The sequence below is a fragment of the Cucurbita pepo genome, chromosome 4 (genome assembly GCF_057944985.1).
Source record: "Cucurbita pepo subsp. pepo isolate OVF chromosome 4, ASM5794498v1, whole genome shotgun sequence".
In the NCBI taxonomy this organism is placed as follows: Eukaryota; Viridiplantae; Streptophyta; class Magnoliopsida; order Cucurbitales; family Cucurbitaceae; genus Cucurbita; species Cucurbita pepo.
Genome location: NC_141801.1, coordinates 1,172,373 through 1,188,819, shown reverse-complemented (window position 1 = coordinate 1,188,819; position 16,447 = coordinate 1,172,373). Strand labels below are relative to the sequence as shown.

At 36.7% G+C, this 16,447-nt stretch overlaps 3 protein-coding genes across 4 annotated transcripts; 2 read left to right on the top strand and 1 right to left on the bottom strand.

Annotated features, from left to right (window-relative positions):
* The first annotated feature begins 2,762 nt into the window (after positions 1 to 2,762).
* LOC111792435 (glucose-1-phosphate adenylyltransferase small subunit, chloroplastic/amyloplastic) lies at positions 2,763 to 7,175 on the top strand. Its single transcript, XM_023673896.2, has 9 exons — positions 2,763 to 3,183; positions 3,318 to 3,614; positions 3,860 to 4,129; positions 4,219 to 4,398; positions 5,053 to 5,156; positions 5,253 to 5,364; positions 5,459 to 5,557; positions 5,683 to 5,802; positions 6,763 to 7,175. The coding sequence occupies exons 1-9, from the start codon at positions 2,911 to 2,913 to the stop codon at positions 6,877 to 6,879; spliced, it is 1,572 nt and encodes a 523-aa protein (XP_023529664.2). The 5' UTR covers positions 2,763 to 2,910; the 3' UTR covers positions 6,880 to 7,175.
* Positions 7,176 to 7,809: 634 nt separating this feature from the next.
* On the bottom strand, positions 7,810 to 10,788 carry LOC111792440 (uncharacterized). 2 transcript variants are annotated; one of them, XM_087122991.1, is made up of 4 exons: positions 10,490 to 10,788; positions 9,025 to 10,166; positions 8,826 to 8,898; positions 7,810 to 8,204 (listed from the first exon to the last, which is right to left on the bottom strand). In XM_087122991.1, the coding sequence occupies exons 1-4, from the start codon at positions 10,586 to 10,588 to the stop codon at positions 8,064 to 8,066; spliced, it is 1,455 nt and encodes a 484-aa protein (XP_086979117.1). In that variant the 5' UTR covers positions 10,589 to 10,788; the 3' UTR covers positions 7,810 to 8,063. The 2 variants fall into 2 exon arrangements, with proteins under 2 accessions (XP_086979117.1, XP_023529671.2); XM_023673903.2 differs by having other exon boundaries at positions 9,025 to 10,220; positions 10,490 to 10,787.
* Positions 10,789 to 11,446: 658 nt separating this feature from the next.
* On the top strand, positions 11,447 to 15,650 carry LOC111792479 (ankyrin repeat domain-containing protein 2B). The gene is made up of 9 exons (XM_087123610.1): positions 11,447 to 11,585; positions 11,801 to 11,842; positions 12,216 to 12,361; positions 12,528 to 12,734; positions 12,843 to 12,991; positions 13,096 to 13,264; positions 14,124 to 14,216; positions 15,060 to 15,199; positions 15,299 to 15,650. Exons 2-9 carry the CDS (start codon positions 11,809 to 11,811, stop codon positions 15,396 to 15,398), a joined length of 1,038 nt encoding a protein of 345 aa, XP_086979736.1. The 5' UTR covers positions 11,447 to 11,585; positions 11,801 to 11,808; the 3' UTR covers positions 15,399 to 15,650.
* The last annotated feature ends 797 nt before the right edge of the window (positions 15,651 to 16,447 follow it).

The window sequence follows — 16,447 nt, the reverse complement described above, 5'->3', positions numbered from 1 at the left end:
TCTACTAGGAAGAGTTTTCCACACGTTTATAAGGAATATTTCGTTCCCCTCTCTAACTGACGTAGGAATTCACAATTCTCCTTTAACGATATTCTTTAGCGGCATATAACTTTTTACAACGACAACGAGAGACTTTCATAAAATGGGTTGGATTGATATTTTCTTATAATATATTATCTAGTACCCCTAGTGATAGCGGGTGTGATGGTGACAATGACTTCTAGTGTATGTTGACTATGAGTAGTAATGACATTGATAGTTAGCAGTTACTTAACGACAGTAGACCAATTATCATTGGACCATGCTCGTTTTAGCGAATAAACTTTATTGATACGATAAATAAAAGAGAACAAAAGCTGTAAAGTAATTAATGAAAAGTTAATAGATGCCGTCAATGCATGAGACAAACGGTGTAAAAGTTGTAAAGTTAATAAAAATAGTTGTGGGGCTCGTGAATAATTAGATTAACGAGAACTATAGATAAAATTCTAATTCTGTAACGGTCCAGATCCACCGCTAGCAAATATCAGAGCCAGACACTGGACGATGTGCCAGTCTTCTCGTAGTTTTCCGAAGGGGGTGACACGAGGCGGTGTGCCAATAAGGGCGCTCGGCCCCAAAGGGGGTGGATTTGGGGGCGGTCCCACATCGATTAGAGGAAGGAAAGAGTGTCAGCGAAGACGCTGGGCCCCGAAAGGGGGAGTGGATTGTGATGTCCCACGTTGGTTGGGGAGGAGAACAAACTAGCAAGGGTGTGACAACCTTCCCTCGTTATAAAGCCTTGAGAGGAAGCCGGACAGGGAAAGCCTAGAGACAATATCTGCTAGTGGTGGATTTGAGCCATTACAAATTCAATATGGTTTTTGAGTTTAATACATGACCGAAGATATTCAAATTTTTAACATTTTGGTCGACAATATATATAGTAAATAACAAATAATCATAAGCTATTTTTATTTTCAAGCTCAATAAAAAAAAATACATATCAATAATTTATTTTTGAATTACAAATTTAACCTTTAAACTAAAAATATATAACATGTCTTTTTTATTTTGAATTTAAGTTCCATAATTTTCAAATTTTCAAAATTAAATTTGATTTATAATAAAATTTTGAAAATAATAAAAATTAAAAAAAAAAAATTGAAAGATTAAATTAATTGTGGCTTCAACCCTCTTCCACGTAGGCAAAGGAACAAACCAAAAGTTTGGAATGTAGCGGGGGAAATATTCCAGTGTGGCCCAGTGTACTGAAACAACGTTGCCATCACTTTCAAGTTCAACGGCGATCCCGATCCTTGGGCCCACTTAAACTTGGATACCCGATCTGTGTTTAATGTTTCAACGATTCCTTTATTTTATTATCTAAAATTAAAAAAAAATAAAAAATATATATATATGTAAAAAATATATATATATATATATTAATAAATTAAAAACAAAAGGAAATGGACGGTGCTAATTTAATCCATATTATAATGACACGTTTATTTATTTTTTAGGTAAGATGTACCTTTAGAATGTGCTTTGGGAATAAATTTATTATGCTTTTATTTTAAGTTATTTATTTCTTCCAAGGTTTATTGAAATTATATTTTAATAAAATATAATATTATATTTAGATTTTTTTAAAAATATGCTCCTTTATTATTATTATTTTTTTTTCACGAAATTGATAAATTCAAGCTAAATATGATCGAGCATGCTTGAAATTGGAGATGTTCATTTAACAGGAGAATAAATCACCGTATGGAAACCTTCCCCTAGTTTTAAAGCCTTGAGGGGAGCTCGAAAGGGAAAGCCCAAAGAGGACAATATCTGCTAGCGGTGGATCTAGACCGTTACAAATGGTATTAGAGTCAGACACCGAACAATGTGCCAGCCTTCTCGCCCTTCCACGAAGGGGGTAGACACGAGGCGATGTGCTAGTAAAGACGCTGGGCCAAAAGGGGGTGGATTTGGGGGTGGTCCCACATCAAGGAAAGAGTGCCAGCGAGGACGCTGAGCCACGAGGTGGATTGTGATGTTTCACATTAGTTTGAGAGGAGAACAAACCACCCTTTATAAGGGTGTTTCTAGCAGACACATTTTAAAGCCTTGAGGGGAAGCCCGAAAGGGAAAGCCTAAAGAAAACAATATCTGCTAGTGGTGGATCTAGGCCGTTACGTCTGTTCTGAACATCTTTTATGAGGGAGCCCGAATTTTTAGTACGGGGTCGAGACATTGTCCTTGCCTTCAACCCGGTCAAATCTCGGCCTCATTCACCCAGTAATATTGAAATATGATTTTTTTTTTATTATTTTATAAATTATATTATATTTTTGTTTATGAAATATTATTAAATTTATTCAATGTTTACATTTTTTTTATTTACTATTTTTTAAAATTATTTTTTTTAGTTCAACAATTGGAACGAGTCATTTGGTTACGAGATTGACTAGGACAACCACGTAAGAAAAATAATACACACGTGGAATATAAATTAAATTGATTTAATTTTAAATAAAAATAAACGGTTCCAAAAAGGTCTAAAAGGAAGAGGCCATGTGAGCTATGAATAGATTCGTGAATCCACGTCCACTCAATCTTATCAAATTAGAAAATTACTAATTTCCTTTAATTTTATTTAATTTTATTGGGGAGCCGCTAGAACTTTTATATTCCCCATATTACCCTTCTACAACCACGTTCCAAGCTACCAGAAGCGTGGTAAATGACATAATAAAGTGAAAGTTGGAAGGTTAAAATCGACCGTAAAACTACACCATATATCAGTGGCGAAGCAAGTCTGTCGTTTGGTAGTAGAGTTGCAGAGCTGATCTCTGCTTTTCATTTTCCGGCCACCGGCTCATCGGAGGAGATACTGGGTTTCGCTTTCTGCTTTTTTTCCGATTTGAGTTGACTGCTTTAATGGCATCCTCAATGGCTGCAGCTGGAGTTCTCAGACTTCCCATGACGGCGTCGTCGGCGTCAAGCGGCAGTTCTAACCGTACAAGGAGAAGCAACCTTGGGAGCCTTTCGTTCTCTGGATCTCTCGTTTCTGGTGATAAGATCGACTTTAGAGCTTCTGGTTTGGGATCACGACGTGGTTCCGGTGGTAGAGGGCCTTCTTTGATCGTCTCTCCCAAAGCGGTTTCTGATTCTAAGAACTCTCAGACTTGCCTCGATCCAGACGCTAGCCGGGTTCGTATTCTTGTTTCTTTGTGGCATTCGTCGTTGCTTATTGTTCTTGATGCGTTTCCGGACTTTACGTCGTTTGATTTTCTGTTTTGAGCCGCCGCGAATTGATTTTCTATTATATGTTTTGTGTTGTTTAGAGTGTGCTAGGGATTATTCTAGGAGGTGGTGCTGGAACGCGGCTGTATCCGCTCACGAAGAAGCGAGCGAAGCCTGCTGTTCCTCTTGGAGCGAACTACAGGCTGATCGACATTCCTGTTAGCAATTGTCTCAACAGCAACATTTCCAAGATTTATGTTCTTACGCAATTCAATTCTGCTTCTCTTAACCGACATCTTTCTCGAGCTTATGCGAGTAACATGGGCGGTTACAAGAATGAGGGATTCGTTGAGGTTCTAGCCGCTCAGCAAAGTCCGGAGAATCCAAATTGGTTCCAGGTGATGAAATCAAGCTTAGATGATCAATACGAATCCAAATTGGTTCTCTGAACGCTAGCATTAAAACTTCCGAATCCATTTTCTTCAAGTTTCTGGAAAAGTGATGAAATCAAGCTTGAATTTATGCTTTCATGATCAATACGAAAATTGGAAAAACTGAAACCTATCATTTTGTTCTGAAATTAGAACTTCCGAATACATTTTCTGAAACCTATCATTTGATAGTTTGACACCATAATCTGTAGGGCACGGCTGATGCAGTTAGGCAATACTTGTGGCTATTTGAAGAGCATAATGTATTGGAATATCTAGTTCTTGCTGGTGATCATTTGTACCGAATGGATTACGAGAGATTCATTCAAGCACACAGGGAGACTGATGCTGATATCACTGTAGCTGCATTACCCATGGATGAAGAGCGTGCTACTGCATTTGGTCTGATGAAGATTGATGAAGAAGGGCGTATAGTTGAATTTGCAGAGAAGCCAAAAGGAGAGCAATTGAAAGCGATGAAGGTGAATCCAAACTTTCTATCCTCTCACGTTTGGCTGATTACTACTCTCAGCGACCAATCTTTATCATTGCTATGTCTTCTTTCTTACAGGTTGATACTACTATTTTGGGGCTTGATGATGAGAGAGCGAAAGAGATGCCTTACATAGCCAGCATGGGTATTTACGTTATCAGCAAGGATGCGATGCTGAGTCTTCTTAGAGATAAATTTCCGGGAGCAAATGATTTTGGGAGTGAAGTTATTCCTGGTGCAACTTCCATTGGAATGAGGGTAAGCATATAATGCTCAAGACAAGTCATAATATCATATCATCCATATATTTTGTAAATTTCTTAGTGGGAATGTGGTGGTAGTTATAAATGGTGACAGAGCTAGACACCGGGCGGTGTACCAGAGTGAGGACACGGGCCCCAAGGGGGGTAGCTTGTGAGATCCTACATCAGTTGGGAAGGGTGTGGAAACCTACCCCTAGTGGGCACGTTTTAAAAACCTTGGGTGGAGGTCCAAAAAGGAAAACTCGAAAAAGACAATATCTGCTAGCAGTGAGCTTGAGTTAGGGTGGATTGTGATCCCACATCAGTTGGGAAGGGTGTGGAAACCTCTCCCTAGTGGACGCGTTTTAAAAACCTTGAGGAGAATCCCGAAAGGGAAAGCCCAAAGAGGATAATATCGGCTACACCTCTCCCTAGTGGACGCGTTTTAAAAACCTTAAGGAGAATCCCGAAAGGGAAAGCCCAAAGAGGATAATAATATCGACAGAAGAGAGAAAAGGAAAAGAAAATAGACAAAGTTTAGACTAACGAGAATTCTGATCATGAACTCCTGTCACTTTGACTGTTCTTGGTTTGCTGCAGAAAAATGACTGTAAAGCTACTTTTATTGGGTCATGATCTCTATAACAAAGATGTTGCTTTGACATTACAGGTGCAAGCTTACTTGTATGATGGCTACTGGGAAGATATCGGTACCATAGAAGCCTTTTACAATGCGAATCTGGGGATCACGAAGAAGCCAATACCAGACTTTAGGTAATTTAGTCAAGTTTGATTCAGTTTCCCCATTTTGTTACCAACAAGCTGTTAACTTATCATTTGTTATTTGATACACGAAACACCCAACTGCAGCTTCTACGATCGTTCATCTCCAATCTACACGCAACCTCGATACTTACCGCCATCCAAAATGCTTGATGCTGATATCACAGACAGTGTTATTGGTGAGGGGTGTGTCATCAAGGTAACTCCCTTACAAGCAAAGTAGCTGTTTGCTATGCTAATAGCGTTGTTACATTGTCTCAATTGACATCAATCTTCTTTTATTCTGTTATTAGAGCTGCAAGATTCACCATTCTGTCGTTGGCCTCCGATCTTGCATATCAGAAGGTGCAATCATAGAAGACACTTTATTGATGGGTGCAGATTATTATGAGGTGTGTGACCATATAATAACCTTTTTGATTGGAGCCTGTCTGTTTTGCACTTAGTTTGTTGGCAGTAAGAACTGGAGAAGTTGTGAGCTTTTACTGATTTGTTATACTGTGGTGTTCCTCCTCAGACGGATGCCGACCGTAGATTATTGGCGGCAAAGGGAAGTGTACCAATAGGCATTGGCAGGAACTCTCACATCAAGAGAGCTATCATTGACAAAAATGCTCGCATTGGGGAAAATGTCAAGGTTTGGCACGTCAACTTGCTTTGTTTTTATTCATTTATTTTGTGATGCTCATCCTCAAATTCTTATTATATCATATCATTCATTCTCGGGGTGGGGTCTCATCGGGAGGTTGATTTCCATTATCTTTTTGACTATCAATCAAACCCTCTGATTTCATTGGGAAAGAACATAAAGAACACAGACAAGTAGACAAGAAATTGAGTTCATCAATGCTTCCTTTTTCTCCTAAAGTAATTTTGATGGTGGGAATAAATCTACTTCACATGGCTGCCATATTCATTTCTTATTTCAAAATTAGGAAGCTATAAAAAAACAACATATTTACAGTACTAAACTTTTTTATATTTAATTATGGGTCTAATAGGTCGTCACTCTATTGAATGCTTGAATCCTACCAGATTTAACAGCTATAATGTGCGCTCTCCTATTAAAAACACACACACACAACAAATCCTTAAATTACAAAGGATTAGTCTTGGAAGAACTTACATTTCTTGATATAAGCTCAAGCCTTCCTCTACCAATAGTTATATACTGAGCCATTGTTGTTACTTTTTTGCTTGCATATATAACACCTCTTTCAAAATCTCTCTTTCGAAAATCTCTCTCTGCCCTCGTTTTCTAAAACCTTCTTAAACCGAGACCAGAGGCTCGAGCATACGTCTTGGAAAGTGAGTGCCGCACAATCGCAAGTCCGCCATCAAAAGTGCGATTATGAAGTCTTGGAAGTACTTACATTTCTTGATATAAGCTCACGCCCAGCGCTAGCTGATATTGTTTTCTTTAGGTTTTTTCTTTCGAGTTTTTAAAATACTTATACTGTAGAGAGGCCTCCGCAATATATATATATATTTATGATGGTGGGAACAACAGTAGTACGAGTTCGTTTGTGAGTAATAATAATAAGCATATGAATGTTGTTGTTGGGTGTGTGATATTGAATGAAGTTTGTGATCTCAGATTGTGAATGGAGACGGTGTGCAAGAAGCAGCAAGGGAGACAGATGGGTACTTCATAAAGAGTGGGATCGTGACAGTAATCAAGGATGCTTTGATTCCCAGCGGCACTGTTATCTAAACACCACAGCATAACAGAACAGCGCACAGAACAGAGCAGACACGATTTTCACTCAACCGGTGCCACTCTCTCTCTCTCAATTCGTAGAAAATGCAAAGCTTATAGGAAGAGAATCCCACACTCCACACTCCACACTCCACACTCCACACTCCACTAGGCCCTATTATATATAACTTATGGTGCAATCACCCCTCTCTTCTGCACTCAATGTTTTTGTTCCATACTACTTTATAAATAATCAATAATCAAATTCTGTTTCAGTGATTGTTAGTATGAATAAAGAGATTTGATTTCCATCTTCTGTTTTTCAAGATTATACTTTAGCTGTTCTTTATCACTTCAGACTTAAGAAACTTGGAATGTCATAAAACCGCACCAAAATAAACAGCCTAAAAGCCTCCAAAACCCGAGGTATTACAATGAAATTTGTGTGTCGTGCCCGAAGCTCTCGAGTCATATGTTATACAGTAGTAGGGATCCGTATCAAATTGAAAGATTCCTGTTGCAGAATAGTTGTAGGGCTCTGCATCGGGAACATACTTTCAGAAAATGAGTACTTCTCTTATTTCTCGTCTATCATAATAGATTCTTGAATTTTTTAATAGATCATAACTTATTCAGCATTTTTTTTAAAAAAAATCACAATCTCCCAACCACATAATTAAAACCACATAATTAAATACAAAAGATGAAATTTTTTTTAGTAAATACAAAAGATGAAAATTTTTTAGTTACATAAATTTAAAGTTCAATGATCTATTAGACACACATAGTTTATAACATTCAAGCTCGAGAGATCTAAAAGCTCAAAAGACCAAACTTAAGATTCAACCTTGTTTTATGATCCTATTTTTCCAGTCACAATAAATTCACTGAAATGTTCTCATGGTTTTTACTGTGTATGGAATTTATGTTTGAATTTTGAGGGCGTACGGACCAAATGAACAAAAGCTCAAATTACAAGAACCAATATGTTCAGAGAATACAAGTACGAAGTTGAACCGAACCAAAATACGATTTAAACCTATCTATCTTTTAACTAAACTTCGAACACGAAAACGAATAGTTAGAGCCCCACCATTTACAAAGAGGACATGATCCGAGAGGAAAATTCGAACATAATTATACATCGATTACCTTGCTATTAATCGTTATGGAAGTTACCTTCTAGTAATCCATTGCAACTACTTGTCCACAATATTTCTCCATTTATCTTTCAGGTCAACTGGAGTACGAGTGTCATCAAATATATGACGACCGAATTCCAAAATTTTCCTCCACGGAAGATTTTTATTTACTGAAGAAGAGAATCTCTGAACTCCTTCCTGAAAAAAAAAAGGTCATTTTTGTTAGCACAATGAGAAGCAAATAATGATTCAAAAACAATGTAGTTTTGGGCCATTTCTTCTCATGATCAACATATGTTCAATGGAAATTTGGATAAGAGTTCGCACATATCAGTAAACTACACAAATGTGTCGAGTGCGAACGAAAACTGAAGCAGCATGAACTCGAGCATCCTTTAAGTATTATATGCATTATGCAGCACAATCAAGATTTTTCAGTTCAAAAAATGTATGAAGAAATCACAAGAAAACTTTTCTACAGAGTGGATGATTTCAATCAGCTTCGCCAACACTTGGATGAGAAACACAAAAGAATCATGCCAGGTGCGTTCAAATATAAGCATACCCTTTTGAAATATTTCATTTGAATTATTTGTTCCCAAACTAAAAATTAATGAATAAATAAGTAAATACAGATCTAGTAGTTTATATGCACACTGATGTCCTGCAAAACTAGAATGTTTTATAGCGATTTCAGTATTAAGCAAACGGTGGTAGTTAGACGTTATCAATTGATTCTAGTCTGGAAGATGGAATCTAATAACAATTGCAGATGCTAAAAGTCAAAACATCTTTATTGATCAACTGATGAACTAGTACCTTCAACATGTCCTCCTCTTCGGTAGACCATCGCATTCTCTTACGCTTCTCACCGTGAAACATCAAGTTTTTGCTGCAAATCAGGAATTGATAGTTAGTTGCAATTGCTTATGAGTATCAGAAACTTCAGAAAGATACCCACCAACGTACTGCAATCCAGTAATATAGAAATTGAATGACAGCCTACGATGAGACTTACAATTGATTAGGCGACGCTGGTTTCAGCTTTAACTTTCCAGACGTAGAAACTTTCTCGACTTTGGTTGATCGATCTTTCCCAGGTTTTGGTGTTTGTATATGAGGAGATGTTTTCTCCCGTTTTGGAGTTTGCATATGAGGTGACTTTGTCCCATGATCTGGAGTTTGTCGACGCAATGACATTCTAGGAGAATTAAAATCCTTCCGGTCTACTTTCCTATTAGCTTTCATTTTGAAGCGCTTTTTCTTCACAAATGTTTCGTTCTTCAAATCATTATTTCCAGATGCAGGATGGATATTTTCAGGCTGGATTTGTTCTGCACCATCGCCTGTGTCTTGAGATGCTCGTCCTGCCCCATGATCAACATCATCTACAGCAGTCTCTTCCTCATCATTCTGAATCTTGGGTTGACCTTGATCCTTCACAATCTCTTTGTCCTCAATGTCATCTGTGAACCTGAAGTTTTCTTCTTCCATCGTTTTCCCATCCTCTTTATCTTCTAAACTTTCATCCTGATGAGTTCCCTCTTCATTCATAGCATCCTCACATGGCTGAACTTCATGAGTAGAATGTATGCCGTTGCTAACACTGGACACGCTAGGACCCTCATGATTTTTGCTGTTAACCCCCATCACCGTCGATAGTTGAACATCTCCTGCTGTTCTCGCATGGTCCTCCCCTTGATTACTTTGATTCTGCCCAACCTGCATATCCTCCTGATCTCGCGAACTCTCGTGATTAGGCAGATCCACATCTACTCCACAAGTTGATACTTTCTTCTTACCTGCCTCTCCTAACTGCGGTGAATTGGCACCACTAACCATCCTGTTATCAATGAAATCAGATAACTTCCTCTTTGCCGCCATAGCCTTTCTCCTTAGCTCATTCACAATAACCAAAGCTCTTTTATATGAACAATAAGGACAATAGAATCGCCCCTCTTCATCGAACGAGGGCTTACAGGACATACAGTACTCATGAAGAGCAATTGGACATCCAATTTCAGTACAGACCAACAAGCCACCACTCTCATCGCATCTAATACAAATGTCTTTCTGAAAACAATCTTCCTTATCTGACACATCGTGAGTTTCCTTCCTTGATGCCTCATTCAGAGCGTTATCTTCTGCATTGCACGCATCCTGACCAGATACAAATCCATCATTCAAAGTGTTGTCTTCGGCATTCGGCATATCCTGACCAGATACACATCCATCATTTTTTCAGCAAACAAACTTTCAGTAAACATTCTCTTCCCTTTCTTCGAATTTGTAAAAAAAAAGAAAAAAAAAAAAAAACAGTTCGAGACTAAAAACTAAGTTCGTCAACGATTTCTCGGCGAAATCCGAGAAAGTAAAAACAGTTACAGTCGCGAAAAGCAACAGAACAGTGAGACGACTTGTTTTGCGAGAAGAAAAAAACAAAATGGCTCCATTGCTACAAAGAAAGAGAAGTGAATACGAACCCGGTCAGGGACGGAGGGAGACGCCATAAACGACGGATAAGAATCGGAGGAACGCCGGGAAGGCCTGGACCTTCCGCCACGGCGACTCTTGGTCCTCATCTTCTTCCGGTGCAAGTCCGAACCCTAATCTTTCAGAATCTTCAAAGCTCAATCAACACAAAACTTCTTTCTCAATTCGATATGATGAACGATTCCATTTCCCCTCGGAAAATTATTCTACATAGCAACCGTCGGTGATAATCTCGATTCAAAAACAATTTTGATTCTTGGTCCAATTTGTAAATAAACAAATCTTGTTGTAAAAAACTTCATTTTTGTTCCAATCTTTTAACCCTTTTTTTTCAATTAAAAGTTCTAAAAACTCTAAAAACTATTTAAAAATTAATTTTTTTAAAGTAAAATATTCTAGATATATTTCTTATTTATAAACTCATATCATTATCTAAATAGTGTGACTCCCTTAAATTATGTTTTTTTAAAAATACTTTAATTATTTCAAAAGTTGCAATATTATTCTTGACGTTTTATAAACATTTCAAAATCACATCGAAAGTACATATTTATTAGATTTGAAAGTAAATTATGATGTAATAATAGTTTTGAAACGTCTAATTAAAGTAAAAACTATATATTTTCTAATTAAAAATGTCCACGGGGCGAGGTGGTGATGGGATTCCCGTCCCATCTCCGCCATCAATTTTATTGTTTATTCCTGTGAAATTCTCCATTTATCTTGGCCGGAATCGGAAACCCGCGATAGCATTTATTATTACATCATAATGTTTAATAATTTAAAAAAAAAACTAATTTATATTAAGGAATATAATCTCCTAGTAAAATGGAAATATCTGATAATAAATAAATAAATTAAATTAAATTGGCACGACCCCACGAATTACCAAATTTACCCTTCTCCATCGGCGGTGCCGCGGTGGCCGCAGCTCACAAAATACAAAAAGGAAAAAGACAAAAACAAGAAATTAGGGTTTATAACACAAGAGAAACGAATTAACAAAAAACAATTAAAAGTTTCATTAGAGATTCAGGTCGGACGTAGCTTGATCTCTCGCTCTCGTTCTCCCCGCGCCAGGATCAGGTCTGAATTTCTCAATCTCGACTTCTAATTTGCTGTCAATTTGTTTGTGTATTTCATTGTCTTTTGTGAGGCAGAGGTTAATATTTCATTTTCGTGTTGGGGTTTTGATCATCGAATACGGATACTGCGTTTGATCGGTTTGTATTACATTGTGGAATGTGGTTCGGAAATGGATTTGATTTTCGTTGGTTTTTGTTTTTTTGATTTCCATGCAGTTATTCTCATGGCTTCCAGTAGTAACAAGGAATCTCTGTCTGGTAAGCAGCTAAATTATGGTGCCGCGGTGTGTGAGAGCTGTAGATTGTGTGTTTGTTTATTTGTAGTAGTGTGCAATTTAAGCATTTGGATATGAAATTAGGTTGTGTCTACAGTACAATTCATGTGTGATAGCTCTATTACTACTGCTTTGGAAAGCTTGTTAGGTTCATTTTGGTTCATATATTACGCTTGTCTTTACATTTTTGCAGTACTGTGTGGATATGGGGTTTGTATAAGGGAGAAGATGAGCAAAATTCTAGAAATGAGCTTAGTTTTACGCTTATGAATGATTTACAGTTTTAAGATGCATTACTTTCTCTCATGGAACTTCGTTTTTCTTCCTAACATTTTATTTTCAAATGGATTAAACAGGTTCTTCAGACAACAAAAACGCTAAATCTGAAACATCCTCCTCGGACAATCCTCCACAGGCAGCACCCCAAAGAACTAGCTCTATATTTGATGACCTGCCTCAGGGCAGCCCTTTTGATTTTTCATCCATGACTGACATTCTTAATGTAGACGATTTTTCTTGAACTCTTCTTTATTTTTATGTTCTTCCCTTTTTAATACTGTTACTTTGCTCCGAGATTTCTTGTTTGGGCCAAATCTTCAGCTTGAACTTCCATTTTATTGTTAAACCTTGTTGATTGCACAATGAATTCTAATTTATTATACACTCAGGATCCTAGCATCAAATCATTAGCTGAACAGATAGCAAAAGATCCTTCATTCAACCAGATGGCTGAGCAGCTTCAACAATTTCAGAGTCCACCAGCTCAAGAAGGAATCCAGTTTGATCCTCAACAATACTTTGCCACCATGCAACAAGTCATGCAGAATCCTAATTTTATGTCTATGGCAGAGCGTCTTGGTACCACATTAATGCAGGTATTTATCTTTTTAGTTCATTGTAACTGTTGCTTGTTGATTGATCGACTATTTATGTAGAATATTCTGTTGTACTGGAGATAAAATTCCATCTTAATTTGTTCACAGGATCCATCTATGTCTCGCATGTTTGAGAGTTTTTCTAATCCAGCAGACGGTGATCAGCTTGAGGAACGAATGGCACATATTAAAGAGGATCCTTCATTGAAGCCTATATTGGAAGAGATAGAGACTGGCGGTCTCCCTTCCATGATGAAGTTGGGAACATTTTACTATAAACTCTGAACCATCGAGTTTAACTCATCTTATTTAGTTTTCCAAATTATGTTCGTGCTGAAATAAAAAAATTCCTTGCCCTTAGGTACTGGAATGATAAAGAAGTCTTACAAAAGTTGGGGAAAGCAATGGGGCTTCCTGTCCCAGCTGAAGCAGCTACCTCTACTGACCATTCTGGGCTAGATGATTCTGAAGAACCGGAGAATGAGGATGAGTCAGTTATTCATCATACTGCAAGTACTGGTGATGTTGAGGTACATAGCAACAATTTGTTTTGTTTCTTTCACACGCTGCATGGTTGTTATAGCTCATGCTAGTGGTTATGATGTATATTTTATAATTCATATGGAGGTGATAAAACATTGATGTGATGGTCGGTATACTCAGAATCCCGTATTTTTGGTGGATAACATAGGGAAAATTTCAAGATTGGTAGAAGTGCAGTTGTTCCGATTTGTTTATTGTCATATTTATATGTTCAGTTGTATTGGTTTGTATGCTGGACCTGGACCAGTAAATTTGTGGTTGTCCTAGTTTTCTTATTTTTTTGAGATAAGATGACATTGTAACCCGGAACTTTTCATTATTTTTATGTACCCATAAGAATCAACTTGTTCTACCCATAAGAAAAAGAAAAAAAAAACATTTTTCTTGCATTTAAAGAAATGTGTCTTTTTGTGTAGAATAAGATCCTTGTGCACAAAGGTCACATTTTACTCTTTCCTTTGATTGGCATTTTGGATTTCTTCTCTGATCAACTAGTTAAAAATGCCCTTTTTACATTAATATATCTTATATATGCTTCCATCGGTAGTAGCATAATTTATGCTTTGCATCTTTCATTTGTTGTGATGTCTATTGTCACTTCTTGTTATCATGTACATTTTTGTTTCTATCAAACTGAGTTGTGTAACTTGGGCTTCTGCTTATTGCCCTTGTGATATGGAGCTTGCATGCGAAATCATCGTTCTCTAGAAAAAAAAAATGTGTTGGAGAAATCATTGTTAATCTGCTTCTTTTGATTGAAAAAGCTTACCACCTTGCACACTCTTTTATTCTCATTTAAAGAAACTTGCTAGTCTGAGGTACCGAATTTTTGTCCTCGTTTATTAGGGGTTAAAGAAGGCGCTTGCATCTGGTGCTGACAAGGATGAAGTAGATTCAGAAGGGAGGACGGCATTGCATTTTGCTAGTGGATATGGCGAGGTATGAATAATGTACCTCAGCTTTAACCTGCCTTTATATACTTCATTTTTGTTACGACCTGCCTTTATATACTCATTTTTGTTACGAATCCATTTTTGCGTTCACTTGTTGATTTATATGTAAAACATGAGGCATTTCTTCCATGTTAATATAAAGAGGAATCCTGTGGAAGGGGTCGATCCTCTCTGGTAAAGCTGCAAAATAATTTATTTCCCTTCGTAAAGATGCATACAAAGAATTGTTAGCATCAAAGCTTTGTAGTGTGGATTACTTTTCTTGTTCATGCATACAAAGAAAATGCATGCCGTTCTATTATAGAGCTAAGGGTGCTAATTAACACCATTGATTTAAGGTGTTACTAGCTAGGTGGTTTAGAACGTGTAAAATATCATATAATTTATTCATGCCTGTTCTTTATTCAATTATACTTAATATAAGGTTAAAGAAGACGGTCCTAAGACCGAATTTCTGTAATCCATATGTTGTGGGCAGCTGCCGTTTCGGAATTATTATCACACATCTGTTCAAAATTTGAAGTGATCATAATTGGGGCCTAGGCTCTGTGAAAAATACAAAAGAGAACTATATTGCAATATCAGTAGAAATTATAATATCAATAGCCAAAATCATTCCCACTCCATGGTCCTTAATTCCCTTCATTTATAACTAAGGCTCCCCTAGCTAATCACCACTATGCCCTTATGAATAACACATATATAGTACTCTCATATGCTCATCTTTATAGTGAAAGTATTATGCAAGTTTTTTAAAGATTGTCTAGTTGTTCCTTATTCCTTGACTCGGCCTTGTAAAACTAAGATCATCCCTAAAATTGTCCCTCAGGTTGAATGTTCTCAAATCCTCCTTGAGGCTGGAGCAAAAGTGGATGCTTTAGACAAGAACAAAAACACCGCCCTTCACTATGCAGCTGGTTACGGGCGAAAGGACTGCGTCGCGCTACTCCTGGAAAACGGCGCTGCTGTGTAAGCCTGCCAAACTCCTCGTCGTTCGTTCAGTAATGTTCCATTTTCCAGTTTTCTTAATGCACTTATCTGTTCCCCTACCCCATTGCCTGTTTGCAGTACTCTCACAAACATGGATGGAAAGACTCCAATCGATGTAGCCAAGCTAAACAACCAGAATGAGGTGCTGAAGTTGCTTGAAAAGGATGCCTTCCTGTAACTTTATAATCAATCATTCGGTGACATTTATGGTATTTTCTGCATCTACATCTGCTCGGTACATGGTTCCCTGATGTGTTAGAACAAATTTAATTTCATAAAGTGCAAACTATATCGTTACGACTCGTGGTGTTTTATTTTGCTGTCCATTGCTTTGTCACAATAATTTTGTAGTTTCAACTGATTACAGTCAGGTTCAGTACCCTGTTTGTACATTTGGTTTCTTCTTTTATTACATGATTTGTTTGTGTTATACTTTATGATTTTGCTGAGAATTTCACCTTTTCCTTTGTAAAGTCATTTAGAGACTCGATTTACAATCAAATAATCTCTCTCTTTAATGTTATATTTGCATAGGCGTAATCAAAGAAATTCAATGACCCGAAAAATCCGACCCAAACTAGTTATCAATTTCTTTAGATTAGGTTGAGTTTAATTAAATAATAATTTGATGGATTGTGTTAGGTTTATGTGTTTGATTTTTTTTTTTTTTTTTTTTTTTTTGTGCTTATATATACATATATTTATTTAATTATATTCAATTTTATAATTATTTTTCTTATTATTTGTTCTCTAAACTATTCTTACAAGTCAAATTTTAAAGTTTTGGTAATATAATTTTTTTTTAAAATAATATATTGAAAATGAGTTCATATATTTTAATTAAATATTTAAAAATAAATAAATAGATGTTCTCAACAATTTTCTTTTATTAATTTTTTGTTAACCTAATCATAGGTAAATCTTTTTACTTTTTCTTGGTTTTCATGATTTGGTAAAATGTAATATTTGTGATGAATAATTGAGCTTAACGGAATGAAAAGTAACCGAGGAGTGGGAAATTTCTTACCATACAATTTTTAAATTTATAAATTTCGAATGAAAGTCGGAGATGTTGGTTGAAAGTCTCACATCGACTAATTTAAGGAATGATCATGAGTTTATAATCAAAGAATACTATCTCCATTGGGACGAGGCATTTTGAGGAAGATCATGGGTTTATAATCAAAGAATACTATCTCTATTGGTATGAGGCTTTTTGAGGGAGTT

Coding starts and splice junctions, on each gene's coding strand:
- LOC111792479 (XM_087123610.1), top strand. CDS start 11,809: ATGGCTTCCAGTAGTAACAAGGAATCTCTGTCTG. Junction 11,843..12,215: donor TAACAAGGAATCTCTGTCTG/GTAAGCAGCTAA, acceptor TGGATTAAACAG/GTTCTTCAGACAACAAAAAC. Junction 15,200..15,298: donor CTGGAAAACGGCGCTGCTGT/GTAAGCCTGCCA, acceptor GCCTGTTTGCAG/TACTCTCACAAACATGGATG.
- LOC111792440 (XM_023673903.2), bottom strand. CDS start 10,588: ATGAGGACCAAGAGTCGCCGTGGCGGAAGGTCCAGGCCTTCCCGGCGT. Junction 8,899..9,024: donor CCAGCGTCGCCTAATCAATT/GTAAGTCTCATC, acceptor CCTGATTTGCAG/CAAAAACTTGATGTTTCACG. Junction 8,205..8,825: donor AAGAGGAGGACATGTTGAAG/GTACTAGTTCAT, acceptor TTTTTTTTTCAG/GAAGGAGTTCAGAGATTCTC.
- LOC111792435 (XM_023673896.2), top strand. CDS start 2,911: ATGGCATCCTCAATGGCTGCAGCTGGAGTTCTCAGACTTCCCATGACG. Junction 3,184..3,317: donor TCGATCCAGACGCTAGCCGG/GTTCGTATTCTT, acceptor TGTGTTGTTTAG/AGTGTGCTAGGGATTATTCT. Junction 5,365..5,458: donor GTGAGGGGTGTGTCATCAAG/GTAACTCCCTTA, acceptor TTCTGTTATTAG/AGCTGCAAGATTCACCATTC.